The following is a 22,865-nucleotide window of genomic DNA, read 5'->3' as shown; positions in this document are numbered from 1 at the left end:
TTACAGAGTGCCAACACTGTAGTTTATTCATTCATACAAATTCAGATTCAATGTGTGTTAATGGCAACCAGCTACAGAGGAAAAGCAGGCCCTGCACTGATGAACCACATTATGTTCCCATCATTCAACCACATAGAAAAGACATACAAAGTAATTGCACAGGTTGATGCACGTTTGACGTACATTCGGTTTCCCTTTTAACACTGAACTATGGGGGAATGTCAGAAATAGAAGGCAGGGGGATAAATAACTTCTGACATAGCCAGAGTTGTTGAGGGAATGTGGGTTTTAATAAAGATTGCAGCAGGATTATCTCCTCTATTCTTAGTTTGAAATGTTTTTAAAAAATATCAAATACTTGATTCCTACAGCTGCAATAAATGCAATCAACTACAGTACAAGAAAAGAAATTTTTGGAATGCATAACTATGGTAATTATAAGGCATATTTGGCAGTTTTGTAGTGCCTGCAGTGAACTTCCTCTCACACAGACGTTCCTTCCTTCAGTTCCACGTATTCTCCCTTGAAAAGAAATATGAGAAATGGTAGCATGAAAATATATAAGAACAAAAGGTTATGAGCGTACACACTGGGAGTGCATTTACTCACCTTGTTCTCCAGGTGCTCCTGTAGTGTTCTCACTGTCTCCCGCTCTTTGGTCAGCTGCTCCCGAGTAGCTTTAAGAAGCTGCTGGAGCTTAGTGGCTGCCTGGCCCAGGTCTTTGGACAGTTTCTTCTCCTTCGCCAAGCGCTCCTGTTCAAACAACCAGGAGCAAACATGACACCAATGAACTAAGATTAAAAAAAAAAAAAAACACTTTGAAATAGCTTTACATGTTTTTATAAACAGGTGTATTCTTTTTTATTATATATTATACATATTTGCACATCTTGTTCTTGCTTATTCGTTCCATGTTCTATATCAAGTCAAGTGACTTGACTCATGACCTCTTTATACTCTCTTTTGCTGCACTATTCTGAGCCAGGTGATGTATTTTCGTTCTGCACCGTTTGGTGTGTAGACTGCATGACAATTAAGTCTCTTTGTTGTTAGAAGCAGGGCCACTGTCATCCTGACATACTTTGCAGGGTTAAAGATTTATAATAGACCAGCACTCATCCATCCTATACTGTAACCCTGCCACACACTCACCTATGAAATACTACAACCCTATTCATGTAATATGCTCACACTAGGCTCGCTATATCTGTATGTTTATGCACAGTTTCAACCATATCAGTAGTTTTTATAATAATAATAATAATAATAATGAATTGCATTTATATAGCGCTTTTGAGACCCTCAAAGCACTTTACAATTCCACTATTCATTCACTCTCACATTCACACACTGGTGGAGGCAAGCTACAGTTGTAGCCACAGCTGCCCTGGGGCAGACTGACAGAAGCGAGGCTGCTATATCGCACCATCACCAGTAGGCGGTAAACCAAGACAGACAGAGCTGGGGATCGAACCGGCAAACTTCCGCTTACAAGATGAGCTTCCCAATCCCCTGAACCACGGTCGCCCTTTTTGTTTATTAAACAAAAAAACAAACAAACAGTGGTTGTTATTTTCTAACAAAACGCTATTGTAGCCATTACGCACCTTCAGCTGAGCTACGTCTTCAGTGTCGGATTGTGGCGACTCTGAGGAATCCTTTAAAAGATCCAGTTGAGTCTGAAGTTCTGCTACAGTTTTTTGGGCCTGGAAGTTGACAGCACACATCTCTGTTATCCACTGAGAACTTAAGAGAAACGTAAAGGTGTAAGAAGAACATAAATACTGCACAGACTGTAGCTGATACCTTCTCATACTCTTCTGAGAGCTGCTGCCTGTGGGTCGCCTCCCCGTGCAGCTTCTCTGCCGTCTGGCTCAACTCGTTCTGGACCTGGCGGCAGACAGAGGCACACTATAAAGACACACATCCACACACACTAATAGGCAGCACAGTGATGCGTAAACAAACATTCTTTTGTTAAAGTGCCAGCACTGTGCACACACCAACATACATAAATCAAAAGCTGCTCAACCTGTGGACCGGGTTAGTACTTTCTCTCGCTGTTTCTAGGTGAAAGACTAAAATCAAACACGAGGTTTCTGGGCTTTTAAACATATAAACAAATATCAGGAAACAAAACAGAGGTGAGCATGCAAGTGGAGAATCAGCAGCAGTTAAGAGTTAGGCTCACTCTGTTAGTGCAAACAGTGGTTAGCATAAACAGCTGCCCTGCTGGAGGAGTACTGGACGGACCGGAATTACAGCCCTACTATATCGGAGTCATCAGGACTTGTTTTTCATGGAAGATCCTTCATTTAGGAGAAGGAAATGACCAAATGTATTTCTAATTCACATGACAACACACATCTGTATCCTTGCAAATTTTATTTCGATGTCCTATTAAATGGAACCAAACCCAATTGTGAAGGAAATGTTAAAAAAACAAAGGAGATTTATTTAAGCTGTTCATGTCACTGTCCAGTACTCTCTAACAGGAAGTGAAGGGTGACATTTGCACCCTGACCTGAGTGGGTTGAGCCTCAGCCGGGCCATTCTGTTCTTGCTGGGCCTGCAGCGTGATCTCGCTCAGCTGCTCTCTGACCTGAAAAAGGAAGCCGCCGCTCGTCACTGTTTACGTAACCTCCATCCATGAATCTCTCGCTTGGCACTCATAAGTCAGTGACAGCTTACTGAGCTGGTTCTGCATGTGAAGTCATGAGTCGCATGGATTCCTTAACGAAAATTCCCTCCTCTCAACTCAAGTACATTTTCATAAGAATGCGTTACATATTATTGGCTAGACGATGGGAAAGTGAGTCACGGCGGTGTAGTCACCTGTGCGAGCTCCTCCTTGTGTGCCTTGGCCTCCTTCCGGGCCAAATCCAGCTGGCTCTGACACTCCGACAGCTGCAGCTTCAGCTGAACGCAGAGCAGAGCACAGACAGGAGCCAATGTTAGTGTTGTTGTTTTAAGTGGAACAAAAGATGTAAATGAACACATTTTAAATATGAACAGATAACTCAGCAAATTTATTATTAGATATTCTCCAGCTTAACCCCTTAACTCTTAATGTATCATATTTGATAAAGGAAGCTTTTGTACGTTTTTAAGACTTCTACATCAGTGTGTTACATTTGCACTATAATAAATGCTTGGGAGTTGTTTTTTAACTAGTCAAGAAACCAGGTGTATAGCCTGAATGCAAGAATAAAGGTGAAACTATGCCAGTAATATACAAGTTTCTATCATTTAATATACATATAATACAATTCTAGTAAGCCTGCTAAAGATGTTAGCTGCTTGTGTACCTGCTCCATCTCCACTGAGATTAGATGACTGTCTGTCTGCTTTTCCAGCTGGGCTTCCAGAAGCATCATCTGCTCCTTCAACTGTAGAGAAAAAAAAAATGACAACTTAAAACCTGCCAACTTACCCCCAGGAGGTGATTTAAATAGAGTGGAGAAATCCTCACCTGTTCTATACTTTGGTTTTCTGCTTCCAGCTTACTGACTTTCTGCAAAGCCTGGCAATGTAACAAGATACCGTAAATTAGTTTTGAAAACCCCTGAAAGTGACATTGTTTTTAAAGTCAAGATAAAGATAAAATCTTTAGTAGGTATTATTAGTCACCTCTTTCAGCTGTTCCTCTGAGTTAGCCATCTTGGATTTCCATACGAGCTCTTCCTCCTCCACACTCTTCTGAAGATGTTTCAGCATTCCTTCCTAAAGGAGAAAATGGAGAGATCTATAGATGGACCATATCAACTTTGTAATCCGTAATTCACCACTGGATTTTAGAAACTTACAGTTTCAGCCAGTACTGTCCTGTACTGTTCACATTCAGCCTGCAGGGAACCATGGCTTTCCTCCGCCTCCTTCAGTTTCTCAAGCAACTCCTATAACAAACCACAAACATTCACAACCTCTTCTGCCAGGTTACTTTAAACCAGTATGTGGAAACAGTGTAAAGTGGCTTACTGAATGTGCTGTGCTCGACTGAGACTCCTGGCTCTGCTGGCTCAGAGCTCCCTGAGCGTTCTGTGTAAACACTTTTAACCAGTTTAACTAAGAGGAGAAAAAGTAGGCATAAATGAGTCACAGGCAAATTACCAACCGCTTTGGAATAAAAAGCTCATTCAGCAACTCTCCCAGTGAAATCCCCCTTTCTTACCTGCTCTGTCTCTACAGGTATCTGTGGGAAAAGTGTCTGGAGAGCTTCTTTGGTTTCATTTTGAAAAGCTGCCAGTTCTGCCGCAGTGTTCTGTTTAAGCAGTGAACAACATTATCAGTAAGGTGACTGGCAGCAAACTGGTTTCCACTGATAAGCCACCAGCAGGTGAAAAGACTTACCGCGTGAGTGGCAACCTTCTCTTTTGCTACCCTCAGTTCATCTTGTAATGACGTGACCAGAGCATCCTTTTCAGTCAAACTATTAAAGCAAACAAAAGACAAAACAGATGTAAATAACTGACCTAATTTTGTGTGAGGCTGATCTTTACATGTGGCAGACTTATTAACCTGAGTGTGTACGATTTGCCTGTTAAGGCAGAACAGCAACATTTAAGTGCATTACCTGTTCTGTAGTAGTGCAAGCTCTGCAGAGCCATCTGACTGCTGAAACAGGAACAACATGCAAATCAATTTTTTTCCTTCTGGGCAGCTCTAAAAGCAGAATCATGCACATCAACAGGAACGCTTACTTGTGTGTTCTTCAGTGTCACCATTTCTTCTTTGAGGTTTTTGAGTTCATCCTGAAGTGCTGTGACCTGACTGGCATCTTCACTAAAAGGTTACACAATTTACACAGAGGTATAAATCATAACAAAACCAACCTGCACTTTCTATTAGCCCAAGATAATTATAAAGCACCTTACCTCTTATTTCTTTGCTCAAGCTCAGCAATAGTGTTCTCCTATTGAAAGGGAACATTATTTGCCATTAGCCCATTTTTTGCGATCTATATTTGTCCTGAGAAACTGAGAAGTGATACTTTTTGGTAACAAATTAAATGTCAAATGCATGCAGTGCTTACAGCAGCTTCCTTCTTTATCTGCAGTTGCTTCAGTTCCTCGTGAAGCACATTTAACTGGCTCTCTCTCTCTTGCAAGCTGTACATAAGGGCGTGATATTTAGAAAGTGAATAAACCAGCATTGGATGTGATATTGATTTATGAGAGAGGAAGAGTAAACACCTACCTGATCTTTAGACGTTCCACATCTTCAGAGTTCACCTGGAAAATGTAAAAATAACAAACATCTTTAGGTGTGACTACATACTAGTCAGCAATTTTAGGTGTGGTTACGTATTCGTCATCTCTTTCATAGAGGTCAAACTTAAAATACATTTACCTGTTTGTTATCCTCCTCATTTTTATTCTGACTGGCCTCCAACAGGGAGTTGATTGACGCCACCTGCTGTTCAAGCTGTCTTTTCTCTTTCTTTGTCTCCTCCAGCTGGACAGTGAAGGCATCCACCTGAGCAGAACGCTCCTTGAGCTCAGCCTCCAACTTCTTAACACGTACTTGAAACTCTGTAGAAATAAAAACTTGCAAGTTAATCTTTAGCTTTAAATACTTTGACTAAGATTTGTCTAAGATTAATTTTTCTATTTAAACTACTGACAAAAAATGCCAACACTTAAATATGATAGCCTTTGCTCACTGACCTGAGAGTGTGCCACTGTCCTGTTGGGCCTTGTCCAAAGTTGCCTGCAGGCTGCCATTTCTACTCTGTGTTGTTCTGAGTTCCTCACACACCTCCTCCAATTTCCTCTGCAATGCCTGTTCTTTCTCTGCGTGGCTGGTCTGAAGAAGAAATCTTAAGTTGTTACAAACAGCAGAGGGCAGCAAAGTATCACTAAAACTTTTCTTGTAACTGACAGCATTGAGTCATAAGCATCCTTAAAAGTTCCACAAAAAGAAAGAGCCAACAGAAAATGTCACAAAGAGAAAAAATATTAACAGTTACATTAAACAGACATCTTATTTCTAAGCTAAGCAGTTCTTTCTACGAGCATCACAGGAGGAGATTTGATTTGGAAATGACAGAATTTCCTTTGTCTCCATGTTGTTGATAGTCACAGTCCAAAAAAATATAACTCTTTCATCATGTGAGCGTGATTTGTTGCATAATATGTACAAAGACTTTAGACTGCTGGGAGGGCAGTAAGTAAATGATTAAACAAAAGGCACACTTGACTTGTGAGAAGTGCTGACTCACATGTTCCACATTACCAGTAATAGCTCAGAGCAGCAGCATTCCATGAGTGGGACTGTGTGGGCTGATAGTGCATAAAACAAGGAAATTAACAGACCAAAACACACTGTTGTACTTCCTGTCTGAAAACTGGAAACGGTGTCACGTTTTTATGGCCGATTACAACAGGCTGGGGAAGAGCGATGCTCGGACACGAACGCATTCCAGCTGGCACCTACAGCCCCCGTCATTGTTACAGCTGCATTCCATTCTCGGCCCTAGGCTCTATGATTACAAGGCAATTAGACGTCCCTTAACATTAGAGAGTCTAGAGATTGGTGGGGAAAGGCCTAGGCTTGCATTTTGTAGATGCTCAGACACCAACTTGCTGCAGAAACAAGATTATATAAAAAAGCTAGAATAAATGTGGTCCCATAGCAAAACAGACAGGGAAAAAAAAAAAAAAAAAAAAAAAAAAAATCAGGTCTTATGTAGTGATAATAAAGATAATGCGGCCAACCTGAAGCTGTGAGAGCTGCTTCTCAGCAGCAGAGACCTTGGCCTCCAGCCCTTTCCTTATGTTCTCATCTGAAAGCACACTCTCCGTCTTCTCTCCGAGTTCCTTGGTTAACTTTGCACATTCCTGTCGCAGCTTGGCCAGCTCTGCATTTTGTCTGAGGGCAGAGGGGAGACAGACATCAGCTCAAGAGTAAAGACACATGCCTTTCAAGCACGAGTCAACCTTCAGATCTGTTATAAAAAGAATCTGAATCAGTACACACTGTACTGAAGTTAAAACTTAATGTATTTATAAAGAGGTAAAAATCTCTTATTGCCCCATACTAGTCAGTTACCGTGTCAGCGTTTGGTAAAAACTCACTTGCTCTCGGCTTGACTCGTAGCCTGGTTGAGCGCATCACGCAGGATGGAGTTCTCCTGCTGTAGGCGAGCAAGTTGGGCATTGGGGCCTTTTTCCAGCTGGTCCTGAAGGCTTAAGATCTGCAGTCATTTTTAAGATTATTTTAATGTTGCTAAAGAAACCATTAAGCCTGGTGCTACTGCTCTTTCACAAGAGTAATGTTTAATGTGTTTCAAGAGTAAACTAAATCTTCCTTTCTAACAGGAGTCAGATTACTCAGAGAACCATAAAATAATAAAACGCAAACACAAATATACCTGCTTGATTTTTAAATTCAATGTAATGTGTATTAAACTGACCTTTGCATTGAGTCTCTGCGTTTGGGCTACGTGGTCCTGGTAGCTGGCCTGCATGCGAGCCTGCAGAGCAACCATTTCTTGCTCTCTCTTACTCAGCTGAGAACTCAGCCTCGTCTCTACGCTGGCCACCTTGGCCTTCTCAGCAGACAACTCCTGATAAATGGACAGCACAATCAGAGAAAGGATTCACGTTCATTGTGTTATAACAAGTCACTTAAGAATGAAATCTCCCCAACTGTCCATCAATCTCACAAGAGAGGAGAGGATTATAAATTTTGGAACATATTATTGGCTTTACCTCTCACTTAGCACCTACCCATCAGGTTTTTAAAAAAATATATCATAATACGGTGTAAAACAGAGCAGTGGCTACCAAATCAAGGTGAAACTACTTCCCCTGCATCTTAAAGATTTTTTTCTATATCGTAACCAGATAACCAAGTTAGCTTTCCAATAGTGCCACCCTCAGGACAAAAGAAGAATAGTGCAGCTGTCAGTGCACAGTCATGGCAACAGGATATTAATCCTTTTAATTTAGTTTCTTTATCTGCTGCCACAATGCCAAACCACACTTTCAGGCTTAGTTATAATAAGGATTTAAATGCAGCAAAGATTCTCGTCCATATTATGAGTAACAATAGTCTCACTGGGCAGCAAACAAGGCTATCGAGCAGACCTGCTGTTTTTGAGACTCTTCTATGTCTGACCTTGGTGAGCTCTCGAAGACGATTCTTCACTGCAGAAGCATCCTCTTGCTCTGCTGCCAGCTGCTTCTCTCGCTCGTCCAGCTGCTTCTTCAGCATGGCCACTGGGTCTCCTTTCTGAGTGGCCTAAACACACAAACAAACACACAGAGAGATGCAAAAGAATGAATCTTTCTTCAACTCTCAAATGTATTCAGTGAACTATGTTCTTATGTGAGGCTTTTCCTTCACTGACTCTGCTGTTCCATACCATGTGCCAGGTGTCCTGGATGATGCCAACTTTCTCAGACAGAATCTCGATGAGCCTGTGTGCCTCTCCCTCACTGAACACCATGCTGCTGATGGTGGATACCAGGGCCTTATAGGGCAGGTACAGCGGAGCATCGGCAGAATCCACTGCTGCAACTGCAAAGGCAAACACAGAATAATGCAGAAGAATTAGATAAACTCAGAATTTATTTAATATCTAAAATAAAGTGGTCTAGACAAAGGTGACTGAATTCTCTCACACCGCCTTAGGAAAAGGACAATGCTACAACATGTCCTTTGGGTCTGGGGCCCTGGGCATTTTCAGATGGCAAAATAATGGGGCATTGTGGCACCAGGCGGAGACAAGCCTCGGGCAAGTGAGAAAGCCGACCCCACCTCTCTTCTCATTGTCAGCAGCACTGAGAGGCTTTGTAAGTTAACAAAACAGAGCAACAGTGTTTGGACAAGCTGGTGTGCTCTCTGCCCTCCAGAGCTGAGTGCCAGACGTTACCCACCACTGCCATTGGCACTATTTCCACAAGTCCACAGCTCAAGTTCATCAGTACTGACAAGTTATTCCTGACTTAGATTGCAAGTATGTGTATGCAAGCCAACTCTTAAACATTAAACTCTCACTACAACAACCAGTGTTATGGCTAATGTAGTTCCTGCCATTTCCATTGATTTAAATGAGAAGGTCTATTGTAGAAACTGTAACAGTAACAGCAGACCGCTATATAGCATAATAGCAGGCATTTGCATTGAGCAAACAATGACTTGTTTACATTAAAGAATAGCTGCTTGTAGAGTTAATCAAAGAGCAAACAACCAGCTTCCCAGAAAAAAATGTTGATATCTAAAACATATGAAGGGTTACCAAGGAAGTAAAGACAGTGTGTACTTCTCATTTTGAAACATGTACAACATTAGATCTTCTGTTTTACACCGATGTGAACTCATTCCCCTTCCACCACCGAAGATGGACCAGTCCCTTAAATGTGCCTCAAAAAGAGCAGGGAGGAGGCTTCGAGAGGAGCTTAGAGCAAGGAAACATGTGTATCCTAAAAAGTATTCTGTATGCACACACAGAAAATCACCAGCACTGGAACCAAGGATTCCCATTCATCTCTCCCTCACATCTCTCTTTGGAAGAGGTAAAAGATGCCAGAAAGACATATGTGAGGGAAATGAAGGGACATATTAGCATAATAAAAAGCAGCCAGTGCAGCACTGTGGTCATATCTGAAACTAAAGCTGCGGTTTCTGTTGAGCTATGTGCATTGTCATCTACCGTGTGTAGACTGCCTGTTTTGCAGCAATTCCTCTTTCTTTAATAACTTTAAAATTAAACTATATAAATATTAAAATAAGATTAATAATACTACATTTTGCAACGTCTAGTACACAGTAATCAGAGATCTCTAAAATATAAATGCTTACCAGGCTCAGTCTTCTTCTTTGATGCCTTTTTCTTGGGTTCTTGTGCTTTTGCTGCAACAGAGGGAGCCTGCTGGGATCCCACCGGGGGCACAGCCATCACTGGGACGTCTTTAGTGACAGCCTCCAGCACCGGAGCAGTTTTAGATGGAGCTGGTACAGACTTGGTTGGTGCTGGAGCAGATTTGGATGTGACAGGGGCAGGCTTAGCTGATGCAGGAGCAGCAGAAGTGGAAGATTTGGTTGAAGAGGACTTAGCTGTTGTAGAAGTTGGAGCAGGAGCAGACTTTGTTGAAGCAGGTGGAGGAGTGGCCTTGGCTGAAGCAGGTGGAGGAGCAGACTTGGCTGAAGCAGGTGGAGGAGCAGACTTGGCTGAAGCAGGTGGAGGAGCGGCCTTGGCTGATGCTGGGGCAGCCTGGGTTGGGGCAGGTGCAGAGGATGGAGCAGTTACCTTCGTCGGGGCAGAGACTGGAGCCTGGGTTACGGCAGAAGCTGCAGAGGACTTGATCGGTTCAGACACAACTACAGATGACTGGGTTGAAGCTGGCTCAACCTTTGCCACTTTCTGCTGCTTCTTCTTCTTCTCTTTAGGTGAAGGTGCAGGTGAGGGCTCAGGAGCTGGGTTTGGTTCAGCAGCAGACTTGGGCTGCATCTCTGCTGCAACTTCAAAAGTGGAGACAGGCACAGAAACAGAAGGAGCTACAGTTGGCGCAGTTACACCCTCACTGACTATGTCAGCGTCAGTGTCAGCATCGCCTTCAGAAACGTCTTCAGTTTTCTCCTGCTCTGGGATCTTCCCATTGGGCTTTTCATCTTTCTTCTTTCCACGGTTCTTCTTCTCAGACACTTTGTCCTTTTTCTTTTTCTCAGTGCGAACAGACTGTGTCTTACCCTGTTCTCTGCGCTGTTTAGCCAGGGCCTCCTCATAAGAGGTCTCCTTCATGGAGAAGGTGGAGACGAGGGCAATCCCAACAGCAGAGATCACCATGAATCCACCAAAAACCATAATCCCAAGGGTCTGGGGGTCATAGATATCCATGGCTAAATTTTAGTAAACCTGGAAAAAAAAAAAGGTGGGTGGGGGGGATTCACTTTGTCATTCATACTCAGACAAAATTGTAATATTACCAAAGAAAAAATGTAAGTAACATTAGCTGCATTAGCAAAGCAACTGATCAGACAGAATTACCATTAATGCTCTTAGGAGAAACAATCCTAGCTTTTACCTCAAACGGCCTCAAGGTGTCACTGTCAAGTCCAATAACTTGTGGCCACAGAAAGCAGAACAATAAATCTTAAACTCTGAAACCAAATAGTTGCTTACTTTCGGGTTGAATGCGTTTTTCTCACATTTATTTGCATCTCATACAGTCAGTTTAACACTGAATGCAAGTGCAACAACCTCAGACAAAGTGTCATTTAAAGCCATTCACTTTTTTAACATTAGAATTATCATTTTGATTACTGTATTTTTATAACAGAATAGGCCCATACTTTTGGGCACGATATCTTCTGAAGTAAAATCAAAAACTGTTTTGAAACAGATGCTCAAAAAAATTGATCGATCATATCAAAAATGGTTACAAACCAATGTAATACACACAGAAAATGCAGAGATTTCCATAAGCTCACTTGTGGTTAAAGTAAATGCCTTCAAGAGTATTCAGCTTTTTCTTCAAGGCTCTTAAAAGTTCTTGTCACAGACCAGAACATTTCACCTGTAAAATATAGGACAGCTGGCTGACTGTTTTTTGCGGGTCACTAAAACACCTTGATTTATTCTAGCAGAATTATCATTTATATCTGTAACAGATATGTTATCTTAACAGAAAATGCATAAACACAAGAAGCCAACACATGTAGAGGTTTATTGTTTTAAAACAAAGCAACGTGACACGGAAAGGAAAAGTGCAGAGTAAGAGTCCAAAGTCCCTGTTCATTACAGGGTCTATAAGCTAGACTCAAAGGGGAAGGTACAGCCCTGCCTCCTATCTGTGATGTCACACATCAGCGCATCTTTACTCAGACTGAACTGAAGAAGAGGACTGAAAGAAAGCCAACTCGACCCCAACTGTTATATAGAAGTGCAACTTTGTTACGAAAAACGCATCCCTCAGACAGAGCCTAAGATATCTGACTTTAATTCATGGCTATAGTGGTTCTCAAAGAGGGTGTACTGAAGATATTTAAACTGTCTTCAGATAAAAGGCGTGAAATTGAATAAGTGATGAAGGTTAAAAAGATGTATATAATAACAGCTTACTTGTTCCCCATAATCTAATACACACACATCGACTTCAATAACTTCAAAGATAGTTTATTCAAGCTAATCCTAAAATTATCCCAAGATCACAAGTGAAAGGGATCATTCAAAGTTTACAAACCGTTATGAACACCCTATTTCACGTGCCGCGCATTAAAGCACAGTGATGTGCAAATGCCCCAAGTATTTCATTTATTTATTTATTTTAAATTTTATATGGTTTTAATCAATACTTACCAGCTAGCACTGCAGCTAACACTATGAATCAATGAAATTGGCTAACGTCCTGCACAATAAGCGTCGCTTACGCAACAAAAATGGACAACACAAGCTGTAATAAAAATGCAGACTAAACAGTTAGCAAGAAAAAGGTCTAAAATCATTTTAAATAACTTCCGTCTGGTCTGTTTCTATGGCAGTAGTTTTCTTAGGGGCTAGCAGTTAACAGCTTTCCAAGCTAGCTAAAGATGGTTCAATGAATAAAAAAAATTCCAAGAATCCCACGCTTACCCCGGCGCTGATAACGCTACGTCTGCTCGCTTCAAAGGGAATATACTGAGGTCGAGTTATAAATGAAGTGGCTTTTGGGCAAAGCTACCTATATGTCCAGTTATCTGGCTAACTTGTCTTTTTTCCAGTGCTCTCCTCCTGACTCCGCTGGAGAATCCTCGGTCTGCTGTGAAGTCGTGGCACTTTGAGCTGGCTAGACGCGCTGGCCCCATGCCCCAGATAGCTACCATAAATCCACAAGGTTTCTGATTGGCTGGAATGTTCTCAAGACGGAAATGAGGCTGCTGGGAGTTGTAGTTTACTGCGGTCATGGAAAAAGTTCGTACAGTGAGATGGTTTTTCAGTCAAACAAAAGCGATTTGTTTGAAACGGAGAGTAAGTAAGTAAGTTTCCTGTTACTATATCTTTTAAGTGCGCTCACTCTGGAGGAGGGTATGCTTTGTAAAGTTGAGAAGAAACACTTTTTTTTACACTTAAAAGCACTTTTTTTCGTTTTTGAGGACTGCCCTGTTCTGGCAAAAGGAAGTATTCAAAATATCCACATATTTAAACAAAGTGCTCTTATTTGTAAGGCCACAGCAACTTTGAAAGGAGTAGGTCTATGGGAGGTATCTTTTCTTTAATGCAAAGTACAGTGTAACCTACTGACCTCTTCTTTTGTCAAAGTATTTTTGCTGTGAGCAGGACTTCTGCTTTTCACTACTTCCATTTATCTTTTTCTACACTTTCACAATTTTGTGTCAAGTGAATTTCAGATTTTTCCAATACACAGATACACAAGGGGACATCGGGGTCTTTTCACATCCCATAATAAGCCTTTCCGAAATCCTTGACACAACCACTTCTCAAACCACTTCTCAAACTCCTTTAAAAAGCAGTTTGAGAAGTGGTGGCACTTGTTTGTTCAAGTAAGCTCGCAGATTGTCCTTGTCATTCTTCAGCAATTGTTTTGACTTTGAGATGACGGTGTATTACTAATGCGAGCATAAAAGCAAACGATTCCCTGAGCAGGGCAGGGTGCACTAACCCAGAAAAGGTTTGGTCATAACACGCACCTTGCTTTGAGTCCTTTTGATGTTTTGTTAATGATGGAATTCCATTACTGAAGGACGAACATGCACTGTCCTCCAGACATTCCTTCACACTTTCACACCCAAGATGTGCCAGTCCCCTGTGCTTCTGTGTCAGGGGGTAGGCAAGGAGGCAATGTTAGATATTTATATTGCTGAGGGCCAAAATCGAAGTGCTGCTTTCTCTTCTTACTCTCAGAAGGTGCAAATGTAGCTGAGAAGAATTTCAGAGATCTTTGCAGGACCAGGAAGAAGCATCCTAACCCGTTTCAATAAGGAAGCACAGATGATCCAGTTACGTCAATAAGCCCTGCAGGTGCGGTTAAAAAAAACATTCAGAGGGCACATTCTCTTTATGGGGAGGTTTTCATGCGTCATGGCTCTGAGTCCTACTGTAAGGCTTATGTCAGCATTTATGATGATTTTCTGGTGACCACTGCTGAGCTCTGAGCCATGAGGCAGGTGCTTTCACAGGCTCAGTCAGTGTGAGAGGATGTCACAGCTCACTCAACCATGACCAAAACCAAAGTGAAAAACGACTATATGACACAGCAGACAAACGTACACCTGAAGCAGTGTCCCCTTTTTCTCGCGCTCTATTGTGCTTTCTTTAAAAATCCTGGGCCTGATTATGTAATAGTGCTTTGCATGCCACTGAGGATTAAAAGTGGAATATAAAGATGGTACTGAATAAATTATTACTGGCAAATCACTAACAATCTATCCAGAAGTTCTAAGAATGCACAAAACCCATTTCTTATCACAGCCTGTAAATGATCTAAGTGTGCCTAGGGGGAGATACAGAAATTCACAAAATCATCTAACTACAGTCTATCTTTGAAGCAAACACCATTTATCATTTTACATCGGTTTACGCAGCCAAATTTCACACAGTGCGACATTTTCTCAGACGGTTTTGTTTCTGAGGTGACTTATCAGATCAGTGGAGCTGCACAAAGAGAACATGAATAGTCTAAATTTAGGACTGATACTTTTCTGCTTCATTTAGCTCTGTAGCTGTGGTGAAGGGACTTTAACCCCACATAAGCAAATGGCTCTTCTTTGGCAACCTTAAACACACGTCTACGGTTGACATCTATGCCTTTTTTTTTTAATCTCATCTTGTTCCAAAGGCAGGTCTTGCTTTAACTCTTTGATGCTGCACTTCTAAATCCTGTTTGCTCTTACCACAGCTGGCAGGCTCCTTTGTTTGTACTGATTATTTGTTATAATGTCATTGGCTACAGTCAGCTGTTTTAACCAATCAGTGACTAGCGCGAACCTTACAGGTCACTGTGACTGAAAGACTGGGGCTGTCTAATATTGACAGATCCCCCACGGATGTATGAGTAGACTCTACGTGCATTATCATTGCAATTCTGCTTTTCTACAACTCCAACAGCAAAAGCTTCGTTAAAGAATCTGTATTATCCATTAGGATGTTCATCATAATAATGGCTCTAATTTTTTGGGGTTTAAATAATAATAATAAATATATACTGAGTGCATTGCATACTAGCAATAAGTCCTTGACCTGTTACACAAAATATTGGTAGTTCTACCTGAGCTGTACGTTGCTTTGTGCAACTGCTAAAGTAGGTCACACAGTGAGCACGTTGGTCATGGTAATTCCCATAAGCCCCCTGGCATTTCCTTAAAGGTTACCTAATACACGATACCGTCCAATTGCAGGATCCACTGTGGTCGATGGATTTAACACAAACGTGCATACAGCTGTGTGTAACTTCAAGGACACCGTAGAAATGCTGACGGTGCCACCTAGAGGCAGTAGTGGAAGAGCTTCAGGCTCTTGGTACGTGAGTGGAGAATAGTAAGGATCGAAGTAAGAGACTGCATGTGTGGCATAAAAACAAAAAACCAAGATGAAATTTGGGAAAGTAGGGTTTATTAAACAGCCTTAATAAAATTTTTATAAAATGCTAATGTTCTGTATGAAAAAACATCATGTGAAGGAATTCACACAGCTGGAATCCATTAGAAATACATTCAATTTCTTAAAAAACTATAATGCATTTTTAACACTTCACCAAGCCTGGTTGTGATTGTAAAGTAGTTTTCAGCTTAGTGCATCTTTCATTTTTATTCCATTTTATTTTTTTCCCAAACAAACTGTTGAGGTGATCAGGAAAATATAGGAGGTTTCCGTGAAACTATCAGTAACAAATCGGAAAAAGTAAATAAAGATAAAATAACCGCAAACTGAAAAGGAATAAGCAATGGACACAGTGGGAGTAAACAGGCATGTGCAGCGACAATGAGTGTCTTTAAATGAAACCAAAACTATCAATGTATACTTTTCTATGCTCTATGCTCAAACAGCCTACTATTTGACTCCATCCCACATCTTTGATAACTGTGAGATTTCAGGCCACGTCTTACAAACCAGAATGCGGGAAACCAATCCAATTCCTGAGGAGAAGTTCAGCTATTTTCGTACACTACGATTTTCTGTCTTATCTTCTATGTGAGTCATGAGTTTTCTTACTAGAGGGTTGGTTTGGCTGTTCACTAATCTCAGAGCCCAGGAATGCAGAGCATGAGGATGTTTTTTTCCAGGCATCGGTTTTGTTTCTGTAAAATTGTTTAATTAACAAAAAATAAAAGCCCCAAAAGATAAAACACATAAATCATAAATCAATCAATTATGTGGAAATGATTATCTAAGTATTTTAAAGTTGTGTAAAAGTATATATAAAGAAAGAGGTTAGAGTGGAGGAAATGAAGGCAGAAACATGATCGAAAGGCAAGAAATATAATATGTGTTTAAGGTAAAAAAACAAAACAAAAAACTCCCAAAATGATTTGATGCTGCAAAAAAATATGGAAGACCTTGATGTTGGGCCGCCACATTCTCTTCTGGAGCCATTCACATTGAGCTAGACTTCCTTAAATTAATGGAAAAGGATGGACCACAGACCAGAGGACAGGGACTCTGTAAACATGAAGACACTGTGCATACAAGACACTTAATCTTGTGCAGGGTTTAAAAGTGGCATCAGACCCAGGCGAGAGCGGGCACAGAGCTGAGATTCATGTCCGTGCAAGGCCCCCTCCCCCGGGGACGCCCAGTTTCCGTTCTTTGACTGGTCACTTTGTGATGGCAGCACAGGAATACTTCAGCACATCAGTTGCTCTTGAGCAGCTCGATGCAACCCTGCAATAGAGCCACGCTGTTCTGTGGACACAAAAGCAACAGAACATTCATTGGGCTTGAGAAAAGCTTTGTATCACATGCTTGTAATGACATGTAAGCTATTTATAACTCTTTTTTTTTTTACTTAAATATTTGTCTTCATTAAAATTTTGCCATTTGTCTCTTGGAGTGTTGAAGGGAAAAGATGCTAGTACATATGCATCTTCCTTTACTTTGCTGCTCACCTTGGCGTGCTTTATCTCAAGCTCAGCCATCTCTATGAAGTTCTTTCTGAAGGCCACGACTCGTCTGCCCTTGAAACTGGTGAGTTCTGTCAGGATAAGATTGTGCAGTTTAAAAAGAAAATGTCACTTTAGACACAAAGAAACGAGTACAGAGGCATCTGCATCGGTTACGCATGAACGCACACACCTTTCTTCCCAGATTCTGAGAGCTTGTCAAATTTCTGCAGGCACTGCCGCTGGTGTTCCTCTGCCTGGGGAATATCCTTGCTCTTCAGTCGGGCCTTATCCAAAGCTTTGTTAGAGTTCTCGTAGTCAGCCAACGCCCGGGCTCGTCTGTACAGAAGGTCCTAAAAACCATGTTAGAAATAGTTTTACGAGATGAATAAAAGTTTGGCAGTAGACCTAAAGAAGCCGTTCAACAGGCAACACTTTACAATATTCAAATTGTTACTGTTATAAAAAGGCATGGACAATATTGAGTTTAATTCACAGAAAGAAGGAAGTGCATTCCTCATCTAGAGTTTCTTTCAACTCTTTCACATACTGAGGAAAGTAGTATGCGATTACTTGTGCATTGTGACATGGTGTGCTCTCCTGCTGAAAGTGGCCATCAGAGGATGGGTACCCAAAGAGTACCAAGAAAATATCCCTCGCACCATTACACCACCAGCAGCCTGAACCGCTGATTCAAGGCAGGACGGATCCTTGCCTTTATGTAGTTTACACCAAATTCTGACCCTACCATCTGATGGTCGCGGCAGAAATTGTGACTCATCAGACCAGCCTACTTTTGACCAATTCGGTGAGCCTGTGTGAACTGCAGCCTCAATTTCCTGTTCTGAGGTGACATGAGTGGCACCCACTGTAGCTTTCTGCTGCTGTTGCCCATTTGCTTTAAGGTTTGATGTGCTGTGCATTCAGAGATGCTCTTCTGCGCATCTTAATTGTAAGGAGTGACTATTTGAGTAACTCTCTGGGTTACCAAGCCATATTCACCCAGGGAATTCCCACTCATGGGATATTTTCTCTTTTTAGCACAGTTTTTGGTAAATGCCAAGATGGTTATGTTTGAAAATCCCAATAGATCAGCAGTTTCTGAACTACTCAGACTCATCTGGCAACAATAACCATGCCACATTCACAGTCGCTTAAATCGTCTTTCTAACACATTCTAATGCTCGGTTTGAACTTAGCAAGTTGTCTTGACCAAATCTACATGCCTAAGTGCATTGAGCTGCTGTTGTGTGGCAGGCTAAAGAGATATTTGTTAATATTAATGAGCAGTTGAACAGCTGCACCTTATAAAGTGGCCATTAAATGTATAAAGAGTGAGAGATACAGCAACTGGGCACAATGGTTATAAATCTGTCCACGCTGTGAAGACAGAAGATGAACATGTCTCACCTTAGCAGCTTGGATGTCTCTCATGTAGTATCTCAGCAGCTCTGTGAGTTTTAGGTCCTGGTCAGACGCCACTCTTCCCTCCACTTTCTGCAGAGACAATATTATGTTCAAACTAAACCAGAGCAGAGTAAGTGTCACTGCTTGTTATTAGTTAAAGCTCTACTTACTCTAAACTTCTCAAACAAGTCTGACAGCTTCTCAAGATTTCTGCAGGAAAAAAGAAAAAAAAATCGCTACAATGTCACACAGAGCCATGCTGTACATCTGTGTAATAACACATATTTCACGTGTTGCACTCACTTCTTATTTGCTGTCATATCATCAGCTGCGAGACTGTTCAGAGTGGCAGAAATGTGAATATAATCATCTGCAATATCTGTAACAAGAGAAATATCAAAATGTAGAAAATTACACACATAAATGAAATCATCCAAACCGAGTAAATGCTCTAAGATAAACATGACATACTTTTGTGTGCACGGGTCATTTTCTCTGCTTTGGCAGTGGAATCTTTGATCTTGCTGTAATAGTCAAGCAAGAAGGTTTTTTCCTGCTCAAAAAAGTCATCAACTTCCTGCAGGCGAAACAGAAAGACACAAAAGTCATTAAAGAAGTGGCTACAATGCTTCACGTGGGACACTATCCAACATTAACTGCAAGAAGACTGTGCATAAGTCTCACCTTTACTCCTGAGATAAGGACTTCATCAGCTGACTTTACCATGTTTTTAAAGAATCCTCCAAACATTTCCTTTGCATTTTTTCGCCTCACACTGAGCTAAAATGACAGAATTTGAACACAGTAATCAATAATTCTGTAATTTATTTATGAGAACTTCATACATGATGCTTTGAAAAATAAGGACTGAAATAAGGCTGCAATGATTCATTGAGTACCATGTAAGTAGTTTGACATGGAGCCGTCTACACACACGTTGAAGAACAGAAGTGGAGCCGTTATCGTTAGCGACCACTGCACTACCCATTAAAACCTTTATTAGGAAAAAGCTGGCGGGAGTCCCTCATCAAACTGCTTGTTCAACAAAGCTCCAGTATAAAGAAAAGAGAACTCTGTAGCTGCCCCCATTCACCGCCATTTGTTTTACACAGGATTTATTTACAGTAAAGCTACAGAAGTTAAAGTAAAAGTGTATGTGTGCAGGTGAACCGTTAGCTTAGTGTGACATGATGTTTAAATGATGCAGCTGCTGAAGGCTGATGGCAGCGGTCCTACATTCTATCACAGCGATACCTGCAGCAAGCAGGGGTGTGTCTAAGGGGGAGCATGGGGTGTACTAGACAATATTTGTTTCAGGGCTTAAATGACATTATTCTACAGACTTAGATTACCATAAATATAAACAATTATTTATGAATTCAATTGTATTAAGTGCTATTAAAATTACAATTTCTAAAATAAAAACCAATGAGCAGTGATATTGTGATATTTCTTTTTTGATTATTTGTTATTCCTCATTAATAATGACAGAAGTATTTTTATCCAATTAATTGATGGGACAGACTACATGTTTACTTAAATAATCAATAGTTCAAGCCCAAGCCTTTAGTATTATTTGTGAATCTACCAACATTTCATTACTTTGCATAGACATTTCTAAAAATTGTATACAGAATATTTAACACTTATCTGAACTCTGTGGCTGCTGCTACTGACAGACCACACAGATAAGTGTGCTGATCACAGCAGGATGCAAACCATGTGTCATAAACTCTACTTCCTCTCTTTCCAACGAATAACCCGTGAAAGGAAGTCAGCACTAAGAGGAACTCACATCCTGGTCATACTCCAAGAAAATCTGGAAGTTTCTGTCTTTGCTTAAAACAGGGTGAGAAGACAGTCTCTGCAGGAAGATTTCATGCACTTGGACAGTTTTCTTAAAGACGGCCAGGTATTCACTAAAAAAATATAAAACAGAATATATTACATGGACATTTTTGGTGAGGTGGACAATATTTTACATAGCTTGCTAATAGAAATCTAGCATGCCATGAAGATAAAAGGATACAAAGCAAAATCCAGTGTTTTGATTTGAGTGTCGCACTCACGCCTCCAGCTCCTGTTTCATTTTAGTGTACTCCTCTTTGGTCATAGTGGCTTCACCTTCCCCCAGTTTGTGCATCTTGTCTCTTGGGCTGTCAAAGTCAGGCTTCGGGGGTGCTGGTGGAATCTGTGAATAATGAAGCAGGAAACAAATTAATTTTCACTGATAGTTAAATGGTTGTGAGGCTTCAAAAAAAGAGAAAAAAAAGTCTATTTTATACTTTTGGAATTTAATTTTGTGTTTATGGTTTCTGTTGGTTTCTGAGTGCAAACGATTTAAAAGTTAAGTTGAACTGTGAAATCAACAGCTTCTGTCTCTGGGTGTGAGCCATCTCTGTAAATAGTTCTACGCACTATTAGGCCAGCATAATCCTCCGTCTCCACCAGAGTGTCATGTAACCAGATGAAATCTTCATGCTGCCTGGGAACAGAGAAATCCGGCTTCTGGAAAGAGCTCAGTGTGGTCTGGGAAAACAGTTAATAGCACTTTGTAAATATTACTGACAACATATCAGCAAACACTATTATAGACGGGATTAAAGGCTAGGATTAAGTTTAAACATTATTATTTCTCATTGTTGAGACACAAACATTCTTTTCTTTTCCTTTTTTTTACCTTTGTATGAACTGTAAACTTGACTTTGTCTCTTTCACAGAGTGCATCGGGAATGTCAATAAGAAGAGAGGCATCATGGTTTAGGTCCACAGACACAGAGCGCAACTGAGGAGAAATAACAGACCAAAAAACATTTCCCAACTGCAACAGTACCAGTAAAAACTTGCCACTAAAGCACTTCTACAAATCCTCAGTGGCTGCAACTTCACAATATACAAACATCTCTGAGGCATATTGTAAGCAGATACAGTGCTGAGCCCAAAGCATTCATCCTGATTCAACACCCAACAAGGAATTAAGATACAAACGGAATGAAAGCAACTATGAAATCTACTGAGCTCAATCTATAAACATTATCAATTTTAAAAACTAAACATTTTATCTAAAATGCACAGGGATTCAAGACAAGTGTACAGAACTGTGCCTCCAGATGCGCTAGTCCTGCTTGAGCTTAAAAACTAGGTCCACACCCTTGGTAAATAAAGAGTAAACATATCTCATCATTTACAGTCTTGCTGGACGAAACGACGTGTTACACTTTACTGACAGTTTATAAGATATAGCCATCTAAAATTCCTGCATTTCCTCAGGTTTTGTTGCAACTTGTGATGAGGTTTTAATGCTACTTTGGTATTTTTTATTTTTATTTATTTTTTTGCAGTCTAACTCGACTGACATAAATGGTATGATTCAGCAGCACCACAAGCTACATCTGTCACAGTTACTGTGAGGTTTAATTAGCATCTGTCAAAATAGCAGAAAAAAAACTTTACATACAGACCACACTGCGATGCCACTGAGCTTTGTGCTGCACAGCAGCTGAATACACCAGTTTGTTGGACACAAAAAACAGCAGAAGCGCCACATTCATGACATTGGTGCCTAGCCGAAAATGACCGTCTTTTTATTATAAGCGTTGAATTACGCGGAGGAGGTGGGGGAGTCAGAATTTAGCACCGGCTAAGCGACTTTTCTGTCGCAATGTGTTGCATGTTTAGACGCGTTCGCTGCAACAAATTTTATTAGAAAACAAAATCCCCACCCCCACCAGGAGTTTTAAAATACCCTTCCTGACAGTCTCGTCAATAAACTGTTGGCTAGCGTTAGCCGGAGGCTATCGTTATGTAGAACGAAAAGAACTCAATAACTTAGCCAGAAAGCAATCGTTAACGTTAGCTATCTTGGTGCTGACTATTAATGCAATTTTATTGCTACGAAAGGTTTAACCTACCTTTTCTTTACTGTTTTCATCTATTGATGTCATAATGGCACTCAAATCGAAAGAATGCCAGGAAGACGATCACTGGAATAACACAACTATTTGCAGGAAGCGAACTCTCTGGTGGCTAGTTAGCTACCAAAACGAACTGTCAAAACGTTTTTTCGCCCACATCCCAGTGACGACAAATTCAATCCCGCCTCACATGAATATGACTGGACAGTGTAGGAATTTACAAACGCTACGATTGGCTCTTCGCTTACTCAATCGCATCACACTCCTGTACGAAGTTTTCATAAAGCACGGGCATTGTGATAACTTATTTTTATAAACAGCAGCGTCGCACCTTTTTAAGTAACGGACAATTGTGTACTAACGAACAAAAAAAGTAAAAGGACAGCTCAGTCAACTGTGCGGCAGAGTAAATAATTCGACGGGTGTATTTTGCTGTTACACCGCACATTATGGGTAACGTAGTTTATAAGGTCGTAAGTTTATTCGTTGAAAGCACCGCTCGGA

The 22,865-nt window shown here is 40.9% G+C and overlaps 2 protein-coding genes across 4 annotated transcripts; both read right to left on the bottom strand.

Annotated features, from left to right (window-relative positions):
* Positions 1-12,805, bottom strand: rrbp1a (ribosome binding protein 1a). Of its 3 annotated transcripts, none has more exons than XM_084948632.1 (27): positions 12,578-12,805; positions 9,808-10,861; positions 8,369-8,523; positions 8,122-8,244; positions 7,415-7,567; positions 7,077-7,195; positions 6,717-6,870; positions 5,667-5,805; positions 5,350-5,531; positions 5,197-5,231; positions 5,033-5,108; positions 4,875-4,912; positions 4,701-4,782; positions 4,574-4,611; positions 4,351-4,429; positions 4,172-4,261; positions 3,979-4,065; positions 3,807-3,896; positions 3,631-3,723; positions 3,473-3,523; positions 3,309-3,389; positions 2,836-2,919; positions 2,525-2,602; positions 1,807-1,890; positions 1,608-1,706; positions 610-753; positions 1-522 (listed from the first exon to the last, which is right to left on the bottom strand). In XM_084948632.1, exons 2-27 carry the CDS (start codon positions 10,841-10,843, stop codon positions 484-486), a joined length of 3,429 nt encoding a protein of 1,142 aa, XP_084804758.1. In that variant the 5' UTR covers positions 10,844-10,861; positions 12,578-12,805; the 3' UTR covers positions 1-483. The 3 variants fall into 3 exon arrangements, with proteins under 3 accessions (XP_084804758.1, XP_084804756.1, XP_084804759.1); XM_084948630.1 differs by having other exon boundaries at positions 4,574-4,614; positions 12,578-12,804; XM_084948633.1 differs by lacking the exon at positions 2,525-2,602 and having other exon boundaries at positions 4,574-4,614; positions 12,578-12,804.
* Positions 12,806-15,533: 2,728 nt separating this feature from the next.
* snx5 (sorting nexin 5) lies at positions 15,534-22,641 on the bottom strand. The gene is made up of 13 exons (XM_084948860.1): positions 22,359-22,641; positions 21,128-21,232; positions 20,866-20,976; positions 20,517-20,638; positions 20,243-20,366; positions 19,132-19,227; positions 18,919-19,024; positions 18,751-18,826; positions 18,618-18,657; positions 18,451-18,537; positions 17,234-17,393; positions 17,047-17,132; positions 15,534-16,843 (listed from the first exon to the last, which is right to left on the bottom strand). Exons 1-13 carry the CDS (start codon positions 22,389-22,391, stop codon positions 16,793-16,795), a joined length of 1,197 nt encoding a protein of 398 aa, XP_084804986.1. The 5' UTR covers positions 22,392-22,641; the 3' UTR covers positions 15,534-16,792.
* Between the last annotated feature and the right edge of the window lie 224 nt (positions 22,642-22,865).

This window comes from Perissodus microlepis, chromosome 13 (assembly GCF_051167445.1).
Source record: "Perissodus microlepis isolate ML-2025 ecotype Zambia chromosome 13, ASM5116744v1, whole genome shotgun sequence".
NCBI lineage: Eukaryota > Metazoa > Chordata > Actinopteri > Cichliformes > Cichlidae > Perissodus > Perissodus microlepis.
Note: the sequence above shows the minus strand (reverse complement) of the source record. Positions and strands in the feature narration are given on the sequence as shown.